A 25,184-nucleotide genomic window follows, 5' to 3' on the forward strand; every position below is an offset into this window, starting at 1 on the left:
TTGCTTATAATGTGCATTTGAAAAAGCAACACCCGTCAAACATGATCATTATAAATATACTTTATTATCATAAAAATACCTGAGGAGGCTTGAGTAACAGTGATAAAAAGATGTCCTTAGGCATTTTAATTTTTAATTTAATTCAATTATTTGTCAAGTATGGTGACCCATACCCGAAATGTGACTCTGCATTTAACCCATCCAGAGAGTAGTGAACACACGCACAGCATCTGGCTTTCGGATGCAGCAGCATTTTACCATACTTCACTCACAAGTTGTGCATAAATCATGTGATATATACTGTATATTCGGTTAACCGGGCATATGTCTAATCCAGTATTTGTGCCTTTTCATGATATTAAATTAAAAGGGATATTGTCTTTTTAATTGTATTTTATATTCCTTAATGCGTTACTTTACCCAAAAATTGCTACTAATTTACTCACCCACAGTCCTCCAGTACATCGAGATGTGGGTGGCATTGTTTTTTCAAGAAGATATTTATGAAGATATTTGGTTGAATTAATTAAAGTTAAATCAATAAAATTAAAAAACGCAAATACATTAATAGTAATCCCTGCCCCTTGTGACGTTAAATTCGCGTCTTATAAAGCGAGTCAATTGATCTGTGCAAGAAACTGAACGCTATCATCACATCTTCGGAAGAATTCCAATCGCAATCATGTGCCCCACGCACTTATAGGGCAGATCCTTTGTATAGTACAGCTGTTTTTCGTAAATATAGCCGTTATTCATAATGAATGCAGTAATAAAAACAACACTGTTTCCCCCTTATCTGAGACAACCATTCACGTGGTGTACCCTTCCTACAGTTAGCCTACTTTCAAGGGCACAAAACGCATTTTAGAACACAACCTATCGCGTGCGCAAACCGATTGCCTGTGGCTGTGCAATGCATTGCTGATTATAACGTTGTAAATAACATTAAGTTTCTTAGACTGACCGATCAAATCGCTTTATAAGACGAAAAAATTATGAGCCGCAGGAATTACTTTCGTTTTGAATGTAGCAGCATTTTGGACTTTCAAAGATGTGACGTCTCAGGAGGACGTGCATTTAAAGCACACCATTCTTAAAGTCTCTCCACTTATTTGAAATGTTAAGGCGGGCCAGGTCAAGATGATTGACGGGCTGCATTTGGCCCGCGGGCCACCAGTTGACTAGCCCTGGTGTACTGTATAACATAATGATATATGACCATACCTCGGCATTTGAGACCCGCGATCGCGTTTGAGGATCTTCTGTCCGGTTTGCGTTACGGGAGTTTCCATGAGAAATAACAAAACGGGAGACTCCCGGCCAAAACGGCAGTGTTGGCAGGTATGGATATGACGCAGCACCCGAAATAATATCAAAACACTTCAACACAGCCTCCATTTGCGCTATTTAGGTCCGTTTATGTTCGTATTTGTTTCGTGTTATATCATCTGACATCTGCCATGTTATCTGTTATGTTTATTATGCGCTACTAATGTACAATGAAGATTCTCACCGGTGCACTGTCACAGGCCACATACGACTCAAAACATCAGACTCATCAGCGCAGTTGAGCAGTGCCGAATCACAACTCGCGTAAAGAAAATGCCTCCACACATCACCTGCAGTAGCAATTACAAACTGAGATGGCGACAAAGAGGCGATTCTTACAGACAGCCACTTTAAGTATTTTAATGATGGGGAGGTTGATGATGATTATCTAATGTCTGAGGGAGTCCAGGCAGGTGGAATGACCCCACCTACCTAAAGTGGATCAGAGCAACTCTTTTAGAGCACTCTGTCCCATTACTGTGGTTACACAACCATTGATACAAGTCTGATCCTGTACATCCCTTTTACGCCACTATAGGCACAGTCACCATAATATAGTACACAACAATCTGCAGTGTGTACTATAAGGCTGAAGCCTTCTGTGTGAAAACCACCAAAATACCATACAATCTAACAAATATATAATACAAAACATCTTCTGTAGTAGTTCACAAAGTACATTTTTATACTGCAGTACAATCTAGTAATTTGGGATTAAGTGCTTTAGCAACCCAGCAATACTATTTTGTACAATTCTGCTGATCATACAGCTTGGCTCATTCTTAAGCTTCTTTATCTCAGCATTTTCACTAGAAACTCTAGAATAATTTGAGAAATGTGTGTTTGTAAATACAGAGTTTAGCTGCTGAACATCAAGTGTGAGACTGGAGCTGCTCTGGCACACTGGCAGCACTGCGGAACCACCATGGCACTCTGCTGCTGCTGCCAATCAGAGGAAAGCAAGGAGGGGGACCGACTTCCTTCCGACTCCATTCATACCACAAAAGCCACCTGCTGTGCCTGTCAAAGGCTAGAGCGAGGGGTGAGAGAGGACAGAAAAAGATGGACATGGGGGAAAGGGGTTACCACGACAGACATTAAGGGTGACACTACTAGGGCTGTGCAAAAATATCAATACATGTAACAATATCGCAATATTTTTTTCCCGATAGTATTTTTTAAAATCATGTCATATAAATACGGCCAAAAGTAAGTGGAAGCGAGCATGGCGAAAAATATAAGAACGCTTCGAGCTCTCAGAGCTGGTGTGTGGGTGTGCTTTGGTTTATAAAATAAGTAATGGAGTAATGATTTAATATAAAATAATGCTGTTTGTAGGCTTCGCAAGTGACATATATTGTGCTTTCACGGATGTGACACCAGCGCATTTACAGCACGGATGAACCAGGGGTTTTATACTTCCCATGTTCATTGTTTTAACTGTAATGCACCACAACAACCAAGTGACTTGCGTGACCCACCTTATTCCCCTGTGCTACCCACTTGAGGGGCGCAATCCACAGTTTGAGAACCCAAACCTCTGATCTAAAGGTCCATGCATCGCACATCATGGCCACTCTGCAGAGGTAAGGGATGTTTTTACACGTATCCTTACAGAACCCCCCCATCCCCCCCCATGGTGGTGCACAGCATGTTGTATTTCTAGCTCTACTTTTTACATTTTCTATTTAAAGTATTGCAGTATATTGCAAATGTGTATCGTATCGAAATACATAGCAATATATTGTATCGTGATATGTATCGTATCGGGAGGCACTTGCCACTACACAGCCCTAGACACTACATGACCCAGACCCCCCTCCCCCAATATTCAGTTTACTGAACAATTAATACATTTTTCAATAGACGGATCTTAAACATCTCTCCTTTGGTCACTGCATCCAAAATATATAATATAATATACCAAAATATTTGGTATATGTACAGTTCAGCTCAGCTCACCAATGCTTTCATGTTCTGTCCACTCTTAATGCTACCTCATAGCGTGTCAGACAAGCCTTGTGGTAACGTCACGTGTGCTGTTTCAGAACTGAGAAGGAAAAACTTCAATCTTGCAACATGCAATCTAACTTGAAAATCAGAGAACCATGACTTAAGACGTAATGGAAACAAATCAGAAAGAGCTGAAGGCATCATTTCCTCAAGTTAGTATCAGACATCGAGTGGATCAGAGGTTGTGCTTACACATGAATTACAAAAGGATTATCTCGCGCCTGCGCACGCGGACCTCATCATTTTGGACATCAATGTAAACAACAGACATCGAGTACCACAAATGCGCATTTGTCGAGTGCTATTGTTACACTTGTACAACTGACCACGAGTTCAATCCAAGCGTCATTTAACATTAAAAATGCAATAAAACAATCAAACAATTTAACACAGTTCATTGATAGAGAAAGTTAAAATGGTATTTAAATGAGTCGTGCGGGAGCGTTTGTTCAAAGAATGAATCGTATCGTGAACACCGTAACCACAGGCCTGCGCTGTCCCTTTATGTACAAAAATACACAGAAATGATTTGTTAATGTATTTTTGGAGCATTGAAGTTGATAACGACTTCTGAATAATCGCAAACGGGACAACTACATCATTTACATACACATCTAAAGCTCGTGTATGAACTTTAGGGAGCCACGTTTCATTATCGAGTTGTGCCGAAGCCAACACGATACAGTCTGCGTGCACAACTTCTGTCGAGAAATAAAACTAGTTCCGGGGTAGAAAGAGTCTGCCGCAGAGATTTGTACCGACGTTGGGGTAAACCGCAGATCCTAACGTCCACTGTTGTTTTCAAACACTGCCATATTTACAGAGTCAAAGGCGACAGGACTAGGCCGTTTGACTAGACTTCGCGAAGCTAACCGAGCTTCAATCTGTTGTCTTACCTTTACCGATTCGCTTTTCTTTTCTTGACGTTACATGCGTCTTCGACCGCTTCGTCCCCGATAAACGTTTCAGGGCACATTCAAAGTGGTATTGTTGCGTTCAACTTGAAAATCACAGTCTGTCCCATTCCTTAACCGTGTAACACCTCACGAGACGAGACAAATAACTGCCGTGAGGGAAATCCGTGATAGAAATGATTAATCCAGTCACGTTACTTCACTTTGTTCTTCTGTTGGTGTGTAAAGAAAAGAGTAATGGTGATGATCAGCCCTGGCAAACAAAAACCTTTAAACCGGAACCGGTAGAGATTGTGTGGCTAGGCTAACGTTACATGACAAAAGACAGCTCTAGGAACAGTGGACTGGACGGACTCCCGCAGATGTGCCTCCTCCCTCCGCTCTCAACTTGCAACAACGATCCCACAATATGGCCGCCATTGGCAATGGGAAACGGGAGGAAATCCCGGTTCTCATTTTTCAGTTCGAGGTGAGACGCACAGACTGTGGAATTTAAAAGCAAAAACAACAGTGTCACTTTCTTTTGTGCCAATTTAACTAATAACACTACCCGACCTTTGATGTACAGTGTTTAAATAAGTCTTTTGTCGCCCCCTGTCAGTGCGAGAAACGACTGCAACTCTGCATTAGTTTATGGCCCTAAATGTCCTCTCACTTGCTGCTTTCGTTTTCAGACTTGTACATTTGTATGAACATGAAAGGTTCACCAAAAGAGACATAACTTTAACACGTTTCACAAAACTATTAACAGAAAATGAATCCATAGAATTTCATTGGGGTGAGTGCATCTGAACATTTCTGTGGAGAATGGCCCTAGCCCTCTATGGTCTGCCACAGCTAGGACGATCATCTGTTTTTCGCTGTTGAAATTTCACAGTACATACATTGTTTATTTTTTTTTTACAGTTGAAAAATCTCACATCCCTAGCATGCAGAATGGTCACACAGGTGAGAATGTTCTGCATCTTTTTGGGTTTTTTTTAATAAACACAGCAGACATGTCTTAAAGAGTTTCATAATTTACTTAACCTCATGATCACACAAACCTGTATGACTTTCTAGTGCAGAATACACAATATATTTTGAAGAACGCTGGTAACCAAACAACATTGGCCACATCGACAAAATCACCAAGACAATTCTCAAAATATCTTCTTTTGTGTTCCACAGATAGAGTCATATAGGCTACAGGTTTTGAACGACACCAGTTATATACTCATACAACTAGTACTAGCCTACTCATAATGCTCGTTTTCTTTTCGATAATGCGGAGCACAATCAGCGTTTATAAACGCTCAATCCACTAGTAAATACTGACATCTAGTGGAGGTCGATCGCACTAAAACCAATACGTAGTGGTGTTGTACAAAACTGTTGCGCTGGACAAAAGAGACGTCATGGGTTTATCTTTAATGTTCACTTAGTAATTCTAAGATTCTAAGCGTTGTTTCCAGTTATCTATACCATTACGGTTACCGTTACTGCAGTCAGATTTTTTCTGTTTTAAGCGATGTCATGCCAATTCCCAAAATTATCCTATTAGTTTATTGGCTTGAACATTATTTTTCATAAAAAACTGAATGAAATTTGTTTTATTATTTTCTTTACGAATAAACCATTTTATTAATGCTGATTCCACTTTTAACGTGAACTGTTATAGAATAACACCTAAATGAACAAATCCAGTTAGAATTCTATTTTCATGCTTGTGCCCTTAGACAAAAATGTAATGCAGTTTCGTTTAGTTTGATTTGACCCTTAGGGGCGGGGTTATTACATGGGACCCTAAAAATAGAACGACGATTAATAGCGCGAAACCATCTGCGATACGGACATTTCTTGCTGTGTGCACAAGAATGAAAATAGAAATCTAATTCGGATTTGTTCATTTAGGTGTTATTCTATAACAGTTCACGTTAAAAACAGCGGAAAGTATGTCAAGCAAGTGAATACACTGAAGACCAAAACCTGCGTGCTATTGTGCTTTTACGCGGAGAAGGTGCTCAGTAGATTGAGAGTCTTCCAGTTTTGTGTTAAATATGCAGGCGATTAGCGAACGGAATGTGGGCGGTCCGTGGGCGTGCCATCTAGTGATGAGATTTGGGATTATAACATTTTTCTTCCAATCTCTGAATCTGATCCTAGTGTTTTATTCATTTATTTTTTTGTATACATTTTGTATAACATTCACATTTATCTGATACAAATTTACGTATTATATAGGCTACCTAAGATGCTACACAGACCTCTGTAATAATAAAAGCAAGTAATACTAAATTTGTATTTAGTAAATAAATTGTAATATAATAATTATAATAAAAAATAGCATAATGCCCAGAAGCATTTTCATGCTGGTAATAGTTAATATAAGCCTTTTATATGTCATTGAGAGGGTATCCAGAGGGGAATCCATAAATCACAGATGGAAATTGAAATGACCACCATCTGCACTCACAGATGAGATGAATATGTGATGAAACAGTGACTGCCTCCCGCTGTAATTGGGAACATCCATACTTACACTCAAATGTGGACACATTTATTACAGAAAGAGCCAGAGGAAGACACTTAATAGCTTTACTGTAAATACTTGACTCACACACTGTCCATTATAGCATGTCTTCCGGTATCTCTCATTTGCTTAATAGTTGTTTAGATCTCTCCACAGTATCCTGATGTGGCTGTGTGTGATCCGAAAATAGTTAATTTATATATTTGACATCTTTTACTAGTTGTATATTAAACTCTATATTAAACTTGAGAACAGTCCAGGACAAATGTCGATTTTCAGATATTGAAAAGATGTTTCTGTCTAGAGGTTCTGTCTTAAGCACTTCCATAGCTACTGTGGCACATTCATGTTGAGTAAAAAAATGGAACACTGCATATAGAGGAAATATATTGGACTCAAATGCTGTACCTTTTTTAATATTGAAGTAAAATGCTGTGATTTTAGTGGCCTAATGTTGACCATGTGAAAAGAAATCCAAAATGTATGGCCTTTCACAGAGCACAAATTCAATCCTAACCTAAATCCCAAAACAGCACTACTTTACTCATTATAGACGCCGACAGGTGAACTTATTCCAAAATCAAAGTTTAGCAATATGGGAGTATAATGCATTTGTACGTAATTTTAAATCAGAACCACATGGTGGCAACATTGAGATAAAAACCAAGACTTGCGGTGATACGGAACCACGACGCCGATTCATTTTTCTGCTAAATCACAAACTACGTACGGGGATGATTGAATACACATAGGCCTATAGCCTAAGCAGTGATTTATAGTTTCGTCATATACCACGTCACTACACGTACATATGAATGAACGTATAATCAATTCAGCTGCTGTGGTGCACGACTCGTTTTCGTCACCTATATGCATCAAGGTTCTAGTTTGTTCATAATACCCACAACAAAAGCGTGTACTCGTGACTAAATATTCTAAAACTTTCGTTATCCTAAAAGAAAAGAAAACGTTCTAAACGCTTATATTTAGGATTTAAATAGAACATAAACATATGTTTGCACTTAATACTGCAACAATACAACAGCATACGCAATACTTTCCATTCAACGAAGAAAGGGCCATGACGCATGAGCCACGAGACTAAGGTTAATAAATCTGGTCTTTTAAATACTCTGTTTCATAACAGCAAATAGTATAAAGAATTTTGAGAATGCACAATCTGAACCCTAATAGAAAGGCACAGTAGGGGTAGTCAAAAGTAGGCTAATTCATAAGCACATTTCAGAACCACCGTGGTGGACAGCTCCTAGTCATTGACCCTGTGACAAACGTGACGTTTTTAACATGTTATTTCGTTGTTGTCGTGTCCACCCTCTATTGTCTCATCAGTGCGTAATTGTCTGTAAGCAGTGACTGATGTGGTTTGGGACCTCGAAACCACCCACGATCAGTTGATCTTAACTGACATTGTCATTTAAAGTTGAAAAACAGTTGCAAATTGTCCTTTCCCAAGAAATTACGTTTTGAGGAAAGTTCCATTTGAGGTGTGTGTGTGTGTGTGTGACTCGTTCATCGATGAGGAAGGAACTTTACTATTATATCCCAGGAGGAAGGGTTGATGACGTCTGTAGCATACTTAATGTGACTTCTTGAAAAAAAGGCAAGACTCCCCATTCATAGATAAAAATCCGCCGTAATCGGAGCGCAGGAGAAAAAAGTTTTGTTCAAAGACATGTAGACAAACGAGTGGGTCTGATTTCATCGAGGTTTTGTGCGCAAAAGTGATTTTGTTTATATCGCTTATTGTATAAAAGTGCAGGGGTTGAACCAACGAGCACATAAGGAAGGGACGGTGGCGCTTCATGAAAGAGGTGCTGTGAGAAAGATTTCTATCTCTCACACAATCACAGCCGCACCCGAGTCGCATCTAACAGCATTACTATCTACCTACTCTGCAATAGGTAGGTTCTAATCCTCCATTTGCCGGCAAAACGTCTTTTATTCGTTTTAAACCAAGGAATTATTTAATGAAGACACCTGGATTTTCCGTTTTTTTTTAAGATTATCTACTGGTTTTGCCTCATCGGAAGAAGGATTCTGTTGCGCATTCATGGCACACTTTAAACTTTCCAAATGTCTTCTTACGAACGGAAAATGCGAATAAAAAGTAGCACTGGTGCCGTTTTGCCTTTCTGGATTTTCTAAACCAAAGTTCTTTGCATAGCATTTATGTCGTATATGTTGCAACCCGATTTTTTTTGTAAATTCACCTGGACGTTATGGTGGCTTGTCTGTAAGTGTTTTATATTCTTGACGTTATTTATTGAACTTTCCTCTATCCTTACAGCATGGCCAGATCTAGTAAAGCGACTTTAGCGTTGCTCATCTACGGAATCATGATGCACTACAGCGCCTTCTGCACGCCTATTGGGATGACTTTTCCCAAGATGAGGTATGTATATGTGTTAATGTGCTTTTCTACTGATCGTTTGGGCTTTTCGTTCATGATGAAACGGACAATACGAGGAACTTAATTCTAAAGTCGGGACGCCAAAAAAGAAGGTTTTATATTTAGTGTCCACAAAACGTAGGCTAATAAACAGACGAATTATGGGCGTTGTGTTTGTTATTATTCCACACTATAGGCTTCAAATAGTATCAGCCCAGTGATATTTCCCCAGAGCGTTTATGCAAGGCTACAGTGCAAGCGCATTGTGGGAGGGCATTCGCATTGCTAAGAAGGAATCTCTTCACCGGGACAGGCAGATGCAGCTTAATGAAAATGAGAAACGAATGAATGTAACGGGTGGCCAGTAAGATGACGGTACAGTGGCGTCACGGTACAAACCGAAGAAAAAACGAACGAGAAAGCTCAGTGCGGGACCGTTCTTCACCACTAATTCTGTAGTGTGACTTTTCTGATGTATGATTATAAAGGCAAGAATACCTGGCTAATAATACCATAGATTTTACAAATCAATACCCAATTTCTTTTTGGGCAAAGCTTTACATAGCAAACCGTAGCGTATCATTTTTTATGCTTTAAACACTCATTTCTCTTATTTACCCCGAAGAGAAAAAAACATTGATAAGAAAAATACGTTTGCGACACTGCACCAATTATTTACAATCAGTTCGATCCGTAAACACGTTTTCAGTTTTGTGTTTTTAATCCCCGGGTTTGTTTTGCATTTTGCGCATAAAAATGCGTAATTTACGGCTCAATAGCTTAAAGCCCACCCTGTTTTTGTCCACGTATAGCCTAGCGATTAAACCGTGATTTATTCAATGCACTAAAACATTTTTCTTCCTAATTGCAGACTAGAAAATGATGTATTTGACGAAGACGGAAACTCGTTAAGCGACATGGCTTTTGGAACTGATCAGATTGCCATACGAAGTCCCCCATCTCTCACGGATGACTTATACACGCTCTACTATCCTCCAGAGAAAAGGTACTTTTCAGACGGCGTTAGTGTGTTATATGAAAAATCAATGTCATTATGTTTAGTTTATGTTGTTCCGCTATGTCTGTTCGTTTTGTTTGCCAGCCTTTCTTTTGCTTTTTGTTGCTGTTGATATTTGCATCAACGTAATTATTTAGTATTATTCGTATAGATAGATAGATAGATAGATAGATAGATAGATAGATAGATAGATAGATAGATAGATAGATAGATAGATAGATAGATAGATAGATAGATAGATAGATAGATAGATAGATAGATAGATAGATAGATAGATAGATAGATAGATAGATAGATAGATAGATTTAGGAGGGGAATCCAAAGTAGCATTTCGACTATATTTACGAATGTATGCGAGAGAAGAATAGAAAACGTAATCAGTCTGATTTCTTGCAATAAATATTAAATTGAACGTTTTATGTGGTATTTCATTACTGATATGATGTGTTTGGCGTTTTATCTCAGAACGGAAAGGCATGCAGATGGATTATTAGATAGAGCCTTGAGGGACATCCTGGTTCAGTTATCAGCACGAAAATATCTGCATTCTCTGATGGCAGTTCGTGTAGGGTAAGGGAATTTTTAAGCGTTTACCTGCCGTCATCTTTGTTTTCTTTTCTTTCATTTTATTTTTTAATTGAGGTGACTTCGTTGTACTGTCTTGACTTTCTGTTGTCTCTATTTTTTCCCGACTTGTCGTGTCTCTGTCTTTGGGCTCGCATGGGCGTGGAATTTCATCGCGAACTATGTTCCTAGATGATACGTACATTAATTCATTTTTTCAATGATATTATCTGTGCCACACGAATTGTTGCTTATTGTCAGAGAAAAATGTCGAAAGGCGATGCGTCAGAATACATTTCGTTTCCAACATGCATTATTTATAAGGCTTGTCTGATGGATCTTCTTCCGATTTGTAATATAATTCGTTAACGAAAAATGATCTTAAAATGAAAAACATATTCTGCTGTCGCCAAGAATATTTAAGGTGTGCTGAAACCTGTTAACGCATTTTCAAAGGCGGTCCGTATCCTAATAATAGTTCATGTTTTTTTTCTTTTGGCAGCGGTGGAAGCAGCGAGGAGGATGCATCGGAACCATTATCAAAAAGGCACTCGGACGGGATCTTCACCGACATTTACAGTCGCTACCGAAAACAGATGGCCGTCAAGAAGTATTTAGCAGCCGTCTTGGGAAGAAGGTACAGACAGAGAGTTAAAAACAAAGGACGCCGATTTGCTTATTTGTAGCGCTGACAAAACAGCCCCGACTGCCCTCCCATGTGTACATTCAACCCTAAGATCAAAGTCATTCTGATATAACGGAATAATCAGTGGATCGCGCCTGTGTTCTTTAAACATGTATTTATGTATGAAGTAAAGCCATTAAAATGAATATTTTACTAATAACATTGTTTTTCTTTTTGTACAAAAGCACTTGAAACCGCACAGTTATACTTTGTGGACCAATCCTTTTAGTTTTTATGTATATAGCTATATATGTTGAAAACAAAAGGTCACAAAAACCATTGGGAGAAAAAAAGAAAAGAAAAAATGTGCACCTTGAACGTTATGCGCCTGGTATCTTTTCAAATTCATCATCATATGCAGAAAATAAATAGATTTTAAAAAGACAATCAAAGCTCTGAATGTTATACTTATTTTTGTAATCTGCTAAAGAAAAAGAATAGAGTCTGATTTTATTTAACATGTGCCCAGGGATGTAATGGACATACTCTGTGAATTACAGGGCTGTTTTAAAAGTTGTGACTCCCCAAAGGGGAGCTGGAGAGGGATTTAGCTGGTATTTCTTTCTTAGCCCACCCATTTGTGAATTGTATTCACATGTCTTATCCAAATAGAATGTGATCGTCTTGCCTGTGTTTGTGACAGGAGCCAGTATGCCTGACTGAAAAAGAATGACACTGGAGTATAACTGTAGTATTGATATGAAGATTTATATTTTCTCTTGTGGCTTTTCTTTCTCTTTAATTCAATGAGTTTGATGTCTTCTTCATCTCTGTGCATGCTGTACCGCTGATGTGTGCATGCATGTCCTTTTACACTTTGTTTCAGTTTCGTGTTTCCATTCATATGTGTTCCATGCTCATTGGATTAATCCATCCATTAGAATAATTCCCCCTCTGAGGAAGCAAGGTTTTTTATGCTTCAAAGGACCACATTACATTGATGAGTTACAATGAGTAATGGATTTGAATTGAACAAACTAACATTGTCAAACGCATGCCCCATTGAGCCTTGCAGAATTAGCGCGTCAATCTTTTTGCATGCTTACAAAACCTTCGTGGATGGCTTTGCGTCATTTCTGACCCGTGGTGAAACCTCGTTCTTATGTCATGTAACGCAGAAGCTGTGAATGCTTAGGTATGCGCTCTCTGCGGTTTGGCTAAACCGATATCTAATGCCACCACAATTTACAAATCTTGTGTGAAGGCTGTGTGTTAAAACGTGCCAGTGAAGAAATAAAACAGTCTGTGTAGTCTACAGCTAATGTAGTGGGTGACACCCTCATGTCCATGACTTCATCTTGAAATGTTCTTCAGTGGTCTTAATCGCTGCTTTAAATAAGATAATGAATGCTCATCAGTTTTATTTATCACCTCATTGTAGATCTAGAAAATCAATTGCCTGTAATTGGTGCTGATGACTGAGGGAATGTGAGATGGCGAGAATGGGGGCGGTCCTCAGATTGACCATTTTCATATTCATGATCTTTAGGGACAGACACACTTCCTCTTGTATGTATAGATGAGGGTCAGACACGTTACCCGTCATCACTAGGGCGGGACACACTGCAGAACACCTAGCGCTTTATCTATTCACATATTTTGGGTACGCCTGCATTGCATTCAGTATATTTTTCCTGTTTTGAAAACCATCCACAAATTCAATATGTAAACCGTCGTCCCAGGCATGAAATCAATCTTTCTTCAATTTGGCATTCTCCCCCAGGCTTTATGTGAGTATGAATGCGTTTCTGAGAGTGTTATGCGAGGGGAATGCGTGTGTAGGGAGGGCGGGCGGGAGGCGGGTGGGTGGGTGAATGCACTCGTATGCGTGCTAACATAATGATGGTATGAAAGATGATATGGTTTTCTGGCTTAGGTGCCTTGTGACAACTTCTGATAAAAATCGCCACTTATCACGGATGGCAATTTTAGTGGCCCTACGATGCTGCAAACTATTAGGTTCCATTTCACTACTTCATCCCTTCCTCCCCCTTTTCTTTTGAAACGTAATGGTTTAAGTAGAGCTGAAAGCATGGCCAGCATTTATTGTGATCATTACTCTATTACTGAACTGGTGTAAATGGTACAAGTATTATTATCTGGATTGTTTAAGCTGATGAATGTGTGTAAATCTGGCAAGCACGTGTTGATGTTACGCTCTCGCATTGTAGCCTAATGTGGTGGTCCATGAAGCCTAGATAGGTTTATGTTGTTTAATGTTGCACTGTTTGAAGGGTTTTTTGACAGCGAGTGGATGACCTGATGGATCCCAGGCCACAGCACAGCCTGTTGTGTACATTTCTGAAAGCGCCGGAAGCCTTAATGTGAACGTTTTATCTATACCTGAAACATTATCTGTGACAAGTGAATATTAGCAAGTGACATCATCATATTAACACATATAGCTCCTTAGGGGGGTAACATTTTTAAATGTTAAATAAAGTGTTGTACGATTTGTATGAATAAATTTTTGTAAACAACACAAGTTCTAACTGATGTCTAATCTTTGGAACGTTCCGCTGTAAATGCCTCAGCCCATGTAAACACGCAGCTTGTGTGTTTCTCCATGAAGCCACGTTTATCCACACAACCACACGAGGAGGCTCAAGCTGTGACACTAATGATAGACCAAAGCCATTGCTGCTCGAGATGTGTAATTAGTATAATTCAGATAGTATGAACCTCAATATATAAGCATGGCTGAGCTGAGTGATTGTGACAGGAATTGATTTGTACTCCGATGTTGAGAACATTAAGAACAACATTATGTCAATAATCCTGGGCAGCTAGTTCGACTTTCAACGAACCGCCCACTTAAACACTTAAACACACACAAAAGCACATACTCATACATATGCATACATGCATGCACACAGAGTACAAAGCAAAGTTTTTATAATGTAATCAAACACAATAGAAGAACATTAACCTATGTGTGGAAAACTAAAGGTATATATGTACAAAATCAACAGTAACATCTACTGTATCAACAAACTTACATTGGTGGCAGAAGATTGCAGATGCTCTGTGCTGTCCGGGAATTAAGATGCCACTGAAGTGAAATTAATACATCATGTGTTTCTAGAAATATCTCCAAACAGGTAAGTCAAAAGTCTCATTACGCTGGACAAGGAAACGTTTATTGCTTAGAGAGGTTGCTCTTTCATACATCTTATATTTCATATAAGTATCAGCACAGTCTCAGATATTTTGGTTAAAATTGCATAGAAGAAATAAAAACAGAAACAAATTAGACAATTATTAAAACAAAGCATGGAGCTATAAAATGAATTTGTATTGTATATAGTTGCTGTCCTTCGGAAACCTGGTATCTCCATAGTCTTGATTTTTATTTCTTGCCATAAATCATTATTTTGAGGCACACCTTTATGTTTAATATCTAGCCAATAAAAAGTATTAAAAAGTGTTTGTCAACCTTGACAACACAGTATTTATTCATTTAAAAAGTACAGTTAAACAGTGAATTTGGACATCTGAAGTTTCAGAAGGAGAGCGACAATATGTTAAATAGTCTGGATGTGGGTAAATTTGATATAGGAAATGAAATCTTTATTGATATTGACTTCTGATGGCAGACTTGGCAAATCTGAGCTCAGTTTGTGACACTGTCGAGATCTCCAATGGAGACAGTTGTAAGATTTCTGGGTCTTTTTTCAGGAGAAATATCTTGGATGCAGGATATTTAAGAAAAAAATTCCATTTGCTCTCCTTTAGATTTCTAATTAATGTCTATGAGAAATAATTAAGATTAAAACAGGCTTGTATCCTGTTACGATATAATATGATCACAATCCAATAAATGTTGGATTTCCGTGGGTAATCTTACTTCAGGTAATAACTAAGAAGCAATACAAAAACAAACAAAAAGTGGACAAAAATGACCATACACTAAAATTTTTGTCAATGAAGTACCACCTAGGAGACCAAATCTACAGGTCAGGGTTTTTTGATACAGAAGTTTGTGTTGTAGGACTTTACACAGCCATATTTTTAATCTAAGAACATTTTAGTTCCCTTGTACAACAGTTTCCTCTCATCACAGTATTGTTGTGTGCTTCACCTTTAATAAACTTGAACATTCTTGCCTCAGTCCACCCTGGAAGGAACGTCCATCAAAGTGGTTCAACTGATCTGCTTACAATTTACAAGTCCATACATACCTTACTACATGCTCCCTGCCTTCTCATATCTCTTGTTCTCCTCATGCTTCTCCTGCCATCTTTATCACCTGGGATGGTAACCTCAGTCAGTCTCATGCATCCTATGTAAGTGTGGCAACAGTGGGCAAAGTATCTCTTGTTGTGCATCTCATGATGTCAAAAACACATTCCACTAGTAAAAAGCATGCTCTAAAACAGCGATTGAGATGACATCTGCTCATAGGAGGCCTGGAGACAAGTGCTAATGGAGTCACTTCATATCCTACTAGACGATATAAAAGATCAACCAGGAAGCCACAAGGACCATTTAAGGCTACAACAGATGTAAAGTGTAGGCTCATAAGATCCTCCGAACACATTTTAACACATTGTTGTGGGCAGAACAAACAACACTCAGGAAAAAACAACTCTTCAGTTATCCACGAGTCTTCAGCAGTGGGAGTTTCCATGATTGCTCTCAAGCTACCACGTTTATAAATAGAAGTCCCTGTTGCATGGTAGTGTTGCCCTGGTACACATTCTCTCTGACTGAGACAAAACACGGACCCGTGGGACCGGTCTGAGGGTGTGGCTCCAGATCCATTAGTGCGATCTGATCCGGTGGTCCATGCAGATGGCGGATCCCTGCGCCCATAGTCAGCTAACCTAATCAGGGTAGTGTTGCTGAGCAACAGGCCACAAAGGATTACACGTATTTGTGTTTGTGTATTTGTAGGTGAGCCTGCGTAAACACATCATCTGTATTTGATGTTGGCGACGTTGAGTTGACGATTGGATATTCATTGGAATTCTATAGACGATAAGCTCCTGTTGTACTCTCGTATATTGTTTCGTATAAAAACCCACAGCGCTTTAGAGAGATAGTTATTCAATATGTGTCGTTCACATTAAATCTTACGTGAACAGCACATTCATTTCTTCCAGGTTCAGCTCCAAGGTTAGGCTGTTGAAAAAAAATCAAGCTATATTTGTAAGGGACTCAGAGGAAGGAATCAGCTCACAGCAGAGCCCTCCTTCCTTCAATTAAAGCTGTGAAAACAGGAGCCTGCCAGGAATCACGCTGAGAACCCCCATCTTAGCCTTGTACTTATTTGTTCCCCCTCTTACCATAGCCCCTCTCGCCGCACCCTCACTACGCTCCTGAGGTGCTCGGGCTTCTGGGCAGATGGGTGTGAGGTGGGGGCTACCCCGAGAGGGTGACTTTATTGAGGGAGGCTCCCATCCAACCCCAGTTCTTCTATTGTGTGTCCCCCAAAGCTTGTAAAATGTGACGCGTGCATGTGCACGTGCACCTGAACCCGCTCCCTTAGGGAGTAATTTGCAGCCACATAACAATGAGTCAAAGGTAAATCTGTGTCCCGGGTAATTGGGGAGGTTAGTGTAGGGGGCTGGTTAGAGAACTTTATTTTTTGGGTAGTCTTGCGTAGCAAGACAATCGACTGTGACAAAAGGTTAAACTGACCAAAAACCGCCTGTTCAGACAGGGTAGGCCATGTAAAGTGATCAATCACAATTTGTTTTGATTTAACATGTTGTCTAGGGGTGGGGTTATCAGACATAAATTACACAACAATAACAGACCAGCGTGAAAAAAAATTATGTTCTTTATTGCGACCAGTTTTGCAAAGAAAAAATGGTTTACTGCTTACCAGAATAATGAAAATTCTCATAATATACCCTCATAACATCCAAATCCTTTTATTATAATTTTATATTAATATTTAATGATATTAAGACGCTGTCATATCTTCTTATATGCAGTGCCCCCCCCCTAAAATTCACTCCCTGGACTCTGTCCCCCCTATGTTCCCCCCATTTCTAGCCCTGACTATATGGGATTTAAAATGTTCAAGCTCCCAAAAGCATGAGTTATTTATGTAGAAAAGAAAATGTCTTTATTTAGCTAAATTAAAATGTAAACAAACAGATTAGATTAAAATTCAGCAGCCCAATGATAAATTAAAATCTCATTGGCTCTCATGTTTCAAAGCTAGTTGTTTTTTTACAAGAACCAATGAGATTTGAAGTCATCGACGTGACGCCATTTGAATCTTGCACTCAGTTCTCTGTTTGTTTACATGTTTGTTTTGCTAAAAAAAGTTGTGAATGTATTGTTTCGCTTCAGAAGACATTTTTTAACCCATTTGGATTAGGCTACTTTCATGATGGATGCATGTGCATTTTGGACCCTTGCCCCTCTGCACCCCCTACACGGTATGTGGCCATGCCGTCTAAAGCTGAGAGTTTTTTATGGATCTCTTGCTGTATTTTGAGCTCAGTTGAAGTGTTGTAGTGGCACCGGTAAGCTACTTATTCATCCCAATGTTACATGTTCAGACCACAGGCTTAGACGAAAGCTCAGCATGTCACTATGTGAAGCACTATACAACCTCCAAGAGAACACGAGCACACCACAACTATGAATCATTCAGCAGTGTCCACTAAAAGGCCAAGGGGCCGGTCTTCCTCCAGCCTGTCCCAGGTTGAACCAGCTCAGTCCCTCTTAGCGAGCCGGCGCTGCTGTCAGATCTGTCAAAGAGCACAAAGCTGTCTATGACACGCTGTCGTACTCGAGGGAATGGGGGGGGGCACGCTTATACAGAAGAGGGAGCGGCAAGACGTAACTCGCCTTGACACAGACAGGAGATCACCCCTAAACGGCATGTTTATCTTGAAATCTAAACAGGTTCTCTCCTCTTTCATCAAGCGTTACTTATGTCCATTATGTGCAAATGATGTGCACATGGTATCCCTGACGCGAAATGACACTGTTCAGTGTTGCGCTGCATAAGGGCAAATGGCTGCTGCGGGTATTTGTGGATGATAGCAGGAAATGAAGTGTTGCTAAGCCACAGGAGTTTGACGGATACCGTGCTAGAATAAAACGGGAACAGGGGAAAACTCAAGCCTGTGGGGAAGAACCAAAGACGTCAAAAGTGTGAGAGATAGCTTACCTGAAACGACTGACTGAACTTAACAGCGTGTGGGTCCTGTGTTTAGAGACCACTGATGAGTCACACCTATGTTTACATTGTAGATGTCTTCAAGTTACATATCACCTTATTGTCGATATGAACTGCTTTGCTGACTGTGTGACAGAATTTGAAACAAACACCTTGTTTGTCGCATAAAGTAAGAAAAGGATGCAAGAACAGCTTGTGGCGCTGTCAATTGTATTGAACTCTGTCATGAGTTTACCGGGGCTGAACAGCTTAAAGGAGAAGTTTGAAAAACGTTGAAAGAAAATGTACAGGTCGCTCTTCTTCATGCAATTATAATGAATGAGGACTGGAGCTTTCGGGGTTAAAATGAATGTAAAGCACCATCACAAATGTATCTTTGTATAATAAACGGTACTTGTTTGATGGAAAGCTTTCCCTATTTATTGCATGGAAAACATCAAAAAGCTTTGGAACAATCTGAGAGTGAGTAAACAGTGACAACATTTTATTTTTGGGTGTACTGCATCTTTTTCTTCTGGTACATCTGTAAAATAAATCTTCCTCAGATAGCAACCACACACAACCCCCGTTCCTCTTGCTGTATTGTATGTATATACCAACTTTCCCATCATGCACCACTCAGAACATTAAACCTTTAGAAACCAAAGAACCTTGCATAAATGACAGATCTTCTGTATGCAGATGAAATAGTATAGTTTTCCTTTCTTCCTGATCCCTCACCAACATATATAAGCTGAGCATTACTGCCATCTTGCTGCAGAACAGCTTCTCTTTGACAGTGACGGAGGCAGGCTGCACAGTGGGTGGGCTGCCAAAAACAGAGACATCCAAAGAGAGTGGGCTTATGGAGTTTGCAGGGTTGGAGATGTGTTGGCAACATTACTGTCTACGGCTGGATTTTGATGAGAGGTACAATATGCAGGTACTTAGCACATACTTCACTAAAGGGAATTGGGAAGTGACTATGCATTCCTTCAGGGAGGCAAACACGTCTTCCTGTGATAGCTGTGTGGAGCATCTGTCCCCAATTTCTCTTATGAGTGGAATTATCCAAACCCTCATTTCTTGGCCACACACCCACTCCTCTCAACACATCTGCTTCTGTACAACACGATATTGATTTTGTGAACAAGTAAGTGTGATAATGAATTAAAGTCAGAAATTCAAACACTGGACACACGACTCTTTACTTTTAGTCTTTATGTGGCCAGTGCAAATCCAAAGGAAGGGGAAGAAATAAGGGAAGAAATACTATGTTGCAATTAGGAGTGTCACAATATACTGACATGGACAATAACCATGATATTAAAGACCGGGATTGTCGATACCGTGTTAGTACTATTATTATTCATATTACCGTAAATAATCCAGCACCCATTTAATAAATGTATATAGACTAATATTTTACGTCTTCGTTGACCAAAAAAGAGAAAATTTTATTTGGTTAAAAATGATCAAAAATTTGTTAATAACCAAGTACATTAAAAAATTGTGTTTTCCTAAATTTAGCCCGAATAATAATGATAATTTTACAATCATGATTGATAATTTAAACTGTCAGGTATGATTTCAGAGGAAATGCTAGTTTGACATCATCTGGTTTTAACCCACATAAAGATAAGAACATAAAGTAACCAGCACTTTAGTTTCAAACAGAGATGGTGAAAGAAATACATTACGTTGCGATTAGGAGTGTCACAATATACTGGTATGGTCAATAACCATGATATTAAAGACCATGATTATCGATGTCGTGTTAGTACTATAAATATGATAATATCGTAAATAATCCAGCACTCATTTAACAAATATATATAAACTCATATAAGTCTGATTCGTTGACCAAAAAAGAAAACAACACAAAATAAACCAATTAAGGACGATTTTTATTGATATAATCATTTATTTACAATATTTATTTATTTCATATAAATAAATTTTTATTTAAACTTATTTTCAATTGTTGTCACAATCATATCACAATTAATTATTCATGGCTGCAATTATTGTGCAGTGAGAATCCGATACCGTTTCCAAGTACATGGAAAATCTGTGTTCTCCTTAGCCTGATAAATATTAATTTTATAATAATGACTGATAATTTAAGATGTCACGTATGATTTCAGAGGAAATGTCAGTTTGACATCAGCTAGCTTCAACAGATGTAAAGTTAAGTACATAAAGTAACCTGCAATTTTATGTTTCAAACAGAGCTGGCTATAGAGAGGCAAACATTACGGACTGCAGCTTTAAACAATCATATCTATGATTGTTATTTCTGTTACATGGTCATAGCCATGGCCGCAGGTGCTCGCTGTCATTAAAGAGCCATTAAATTTTTAATAATGAGTAACTTATGTTTTAGATCCAATATGGCCATTTTTGTCCATTAATGCTCCGTTAGTGAAAATACTAAAATAAGCCAAAGCAAAACTGTTGTCAGTCTGTGTGTCGCCAAGCAACACACAGACTGTCTGGAAAGCCACACTGACAGACAAGCAGAGGGATATAGCGAAGCATCCCAGTGCTGTTAAACTAAACATTACCATTCTTAAAATGATGCCTGTCCAACCAGAATAGAGGACCGGAACTAATTGTTGCCCAATATTAGTACATTCACCTCACATTCCCACAAGACAGGAAATAAACTCAACCTGTCATTACTTTCTCATTTACTGAAGTAAGGGAGAGGAAGGTTTACAGAAGGCGCATTAGTCTTCTATGGCACTAAAATTAATCTCTGATTGTAGAGCATAACTGTCAGCAGGTTCGGCCAAAAGTCAATATCAATGAATTACGTGCATACGGACCTGTAAATAATAAAGGCAGATGAGGAAAATGTTGTGAGATTGCGAAAATTCAGACCTGCCCTGTTACGCTAAACTGCTTATTGCACATATAGTCATGTCTCTCGCATTTTACATAAATATTTTTTCTCCCTGTGTTTAAAAATACTGTATGTCACTACTATAAATAACTTCACTTCTGGGTCACGCTATGCTGTGCATTATTTTTCTAGTCTTGACTCGCTTCTTATTGTTTATTAATGCAATGTTTATTATACAAAACAGAACTGTGTATATTTTGGATCATAAGCAACTATGATATTATTTACAAAGGAAAATGTGTCCCAGCCACATGCTGTCAGAAGAACAGATGCTATTTTTACTAAAGCAAGGTACTGTAAGTCTTTTCTTTAACAAATGAGCTTGAAAAAGATGCTAGACATAATGTGAATTAGATAGAGAAGGGGCAGTGTAGCATGAGGTTTCTCATTCACACCTGTGAAGGACAGACCCTATTCCCTAAGGAGGCCAATGGCGGGACATGTCTCTGTCTGTGCTATGATGTGGCTTTTGTTTGTCTTCCTCACACCCTTTCTTCATTTTGACTTTCCTTACTTCTGTCTCTGGAGCAATTTGCCCACATCTTCAGCACTGAATTCTATAGAATTAATATGAAACCTCCGATGTTTGGTATAAACATGCTTGGAATTGTCATTCATGTGCACGAGAAAACACGTATCGTGCTTTAAGGCATCTTGCTCCAAGCAGAGTTGGCCTGTTGGGCTCCAGGTGAGATTATGGAAATGGGCATCACTGGTGTAAAAACTGAGAAGAATTCATAGAGCCTTTGCAACATGGGGGTTTCTTTCTATTCATGTTGAAGCACAAATTTGCATTTTTTACCTTAAAGGGATACTTCACCAAAAAATGGGTTTCATTTTTGGGTGAAGTATCCCTTTAAGGAGCTATTTCTACTTGATCTGAACCTTAAAGGTGCTGTGTGTAATTTTTTGGAGGATCTATTGACAGAAATGCAACGTAATATACATAACTATGTCTTCAGATGTGTATAAAGACCTTACACAATGAAGTGTTATATTTTTATATCTACATACACCGCGGGTCCCCTTGCATGGAATTTGCCATTTTGTTTCTACAGTAGCCCTAAAAGGACAAAATGCTCTACAGAGAGTGTTTCAAAAATACGTTATCTCCTTCAGCAAAGAAGCGAAAACGTGATGACATCTTAGTCCTGTGTCAGTCACTGTAGTGCTTTGTAAGGGAGGGGTGAGCGGTGGACTGGGCTGTTGCTTGCAATTCGTAACCTCACTGCTAGATGAATAGTAAGAAGTCATAAAACACGTATATCTGAAAAATGTGAGCAAGTAAGCAGTATTTCTGATGCTGAACTATTTAACTGTTTTGGATCAGGCACAGTATAGGTCATAAACTCCACCGTCTCTATGTAAACAAACGGGAATCACACCAAACTAAAAAATCCAATTGCACGTCAAATATATTTTTGCCAAAGATGATTTCTGTCATTTTAGTTTAGTTCTTATAATGCTGATGTATGCTCAAATGTTCGTTTGGTTTTAGTTAGTTATACGATCATTTCTTCGTTTATGGTTGAGTCATCTGGGAATGTGGGTGGAACCTTGATACCGTGGCTTCACTTCGTGCTCGCGCCGACTCTGGCTCCAAATGACATCATCGGCGCATTGTCAGCAGCCATATCTCAGACATTTTAGCTTCGTTTTTCTGCAATAGAAGTGAACGGGGGACATCGTCCATCTTTTAACGTCAACGGTCTATGTTTTGGATGATGTAATTAAACAATGACGAAAGACTAAAGACAAGAAATGTCTTGCAAGTCAATATGGCTACAGGGCAACTAATGGTTAAATAAATGACTTTCTGAAAGAACTTCAAATTAGCTATTATGTTAACTGACTGCCAACTGTATCATTTGATGTAAAGTGACATTTGAGCATGAAAGCATGAGTTTCTCAAAGCTTATCACATGTCTGTCATATATGCCAGAAACTCAATTTGCCAAGCAAGCCTGCCAGTGATAGGATAAAGAATAAAGGAGGTCTGAACATCCTGTTTCAATTTAACCTCTTTTTTCATTAATACTGTATTAACTTTAATCCTAAATTACACTTAATATTCATATGTTTTAAAATGAGATGTTTTACCAATGTTAAAACCGTTGTAACTATATTTAGGGTGAAACATTATGGATGGGATATAACTTTAATAATGCAACCATGGATTGTGGAAAGCTGTTTTATCATCAATGACATCACCATTGCTAGGACCAATCTGAATCTATAAGTCTGTGTTTAATGTGACAATAAGCTAAATCTACAGCGATACACAGAAGACCTCTATCCCTTTTCAAAACAAAGAACTAACGGCTCTCTTTGGATGACTTTGGATGAGTGAGTCAATGCTTAGTTAATACAATAAACAATTTGTACCACAAAGACAAATGTCCCTTATTTTAAAGCAGGGGAAGAAATATTGATCCCTTGTTCAGGAACACCCTTTGTCAGCAAAGTTCTATTTTAATGCTTGCCGTGCCTCCGAGTGCAAACAAGACACGAGGAACCCTCGTTTCGGCCTCAACATTATCGAATCCGACATGTTTGTTTCTATTTCTAGCAGAGTAAGCAACCCAGCATACACGATATTTATGTTGTGATTTATGCATCACTGGAATCCAAATGAAGTAAGTGCTCAGCATGTGTCCAGCCCAGAATCTGGCGCTGATTGTTGCATGTTGCATGGGAGGTGGTTTCATATGGGCTGTAATAGCCAAGTCCGCAGGGACAGCCTCTAACAGCCCATCTTCTCTCACGCGTGACCGATTAAATATATAACCCTGAGTGGGACGCTGGTTAATGAAAAACATTGTTTTCCAAAAGTCAGCACTGGAGGTAAAAACTGAATGTAACACTGAGAAAAATGAATTAGTAGTTTTGTTTTTAGGCACGTAGTCTGATATGGCGACTTACATTTACATTTACATTTAGTCATTTAGCAGACGCTTTTATCCAAAGCGACTTACAGAGAGTTCAGGGAGCAATAAGCAATATGTCATACAGGAGCGATAATACAATTATTTTCAATACAAAGACTAATAATACTTTACACCAACAGTTTGAAGGGATGGTTCAACCAAAGATGAAAATTCTTTCATCATTTACTCATCCTCATGTTATTTCAAACCTGTATGACTTTCTTTCTTCTGCAGAACACAAAAGAAGGTATTCTAAAGAATGTTAGTACCCAAACAGCACTGACCACCATTGACTTCCATTGCAAAAACACAAAACCACAGAGCGATTACTCTAAATATCTTCTTTTGCGTTCCACAGAAGAAAGAGTCAAATACATATTACGAATGACTTGAGGGTGAAAAAATACTTTTTATATTTGAGTGAACTGTTCCTTTAAGAGTCATCTGTGTCACACTAACTTAAATCAAATGAGTTCTGAAAAACAGAACATAGAATTAAAACATTTTATTTAGAGATGATTAAAGAAATAAGAATAAAATGACAAAAAAACACTTAAAGATTATTGCACCAGAACCTACACATTTAAATGAGGGTCAACCCCACCCTAAAAGTTGATTAAATCAGGTTTTCATGTTCACACCTGGGGCCCGTGACTACGGCCTGTCAGAATATGGCATGCAGTCACATGGCCACAGTTGCCCAAACATATATAGGAAGTCGCCCCTCAATAAACTGGGGCCCTGTTCTTTGTTGTGTCTGAGAGCAGATGCGGCCCCTCTG

General features: G+C 38.9%; 2 protein-coding genes across 3 annotated transcripts in view; one reads left to right on the forward strand and one right to left on the reverse strand.

Annotated features, from left to right (window-relative positions):
• Nucleotides 1-4,752, reverse strand: part of yes1 (YES proto-oncogene 1, Src family tyrosine kinase) — a 38,939-nt gene extending 34,187 nt beyond the window's left edge. Inside the window, exon 1 of the mRNA XM_057333246.1 lies at nucleotides 4,239-4,752. The gene's annotated coding sequence lies outside the window, so the exon portion shown is untranslated. The remainder of the gene's footprint in view (nucleotides 1-4,238) is intronic.
• Nucleotides 4,753-8,388: 3,636 nt separating this feature from the next.
• Nucleotides 8,389-11,832, forward strand: adcyap1b (adenylate cyclase activating polypeptide 1b). 2 transcript variants are annotated; one of them, XM_057334831.1, is made up of 5 exons: nucleotides 8,389-8,690; nucleotides 9,077-9,181; nucleotides 10,050-10,184; nucleotides 10,662-10,766; nucleotides 11,263-11,832. In XM_057334831.1, exons 2-5 carry the CDS (start codon nucleotides 9,078-9,080, stop codon nucleotides 11,444-11,446), a joined length of 528 nt encoding a protein of 175 aa, XP_057190814.1. In that variant the 5' UTR covers nucleotides 8,389-8,690; nucleotide 9,077; the 3' UTR covers nucleotides 11,447-11,832. The 2 variants fall into 2 exon arrangements, with proteins under 2 accessions (XP_057190814.1, XP_057190815.1); XM_057334832.1 differs by lacking the exon at nucleotides 10,662-10,766 and having other exon boundaries at nucleotides 8,393-8,690.
• The last annotated feature ends 13,352 nt before the right edge of the window (nucleotides 11,833-25,184 follow it).

This window comes from Triplophysa rosa, linkage group LG5 (genome assembly GCF_024868665.1).
Source record: "Triplophysa rosa linkage group LG5, Trosa_1v2, whole genome shotgun sequence".
NCBI lineage: Eukaryota > Metazoa > Chordata > Actinopteri > Cypriniformes > Nemacheilidae > Triplophysa > Triplophysa rosa.

What these genes read in the sequence shown, in the direction of transcription:
- adcyap1b (XM_057334831.1), top strand. Translation starts at nt 9,078, where the DNA reads ATGGCCAGATCTAGTAAAGCGACTTTAGCGTTGCTCATCTACGGAATC. An exon ending in ATGACTTTTCCCAAGATGAG is followed by an intron (nt 9,182 to 10,049) that starts GTATGTATATGT and finishes TCCTAATTGCAG; the next exon opens with ACTAGAAAATGATGTATTTG. An exon ending in CTGATGGCAGTTCGTGTAGG is followed by an intron (nt 10,767 to 11,262) that starts GTAAGGGAATTT and finishes TTCTTTTGGCAG; the next exon opens with CGGTGGAAGCAGCGAGGAGG.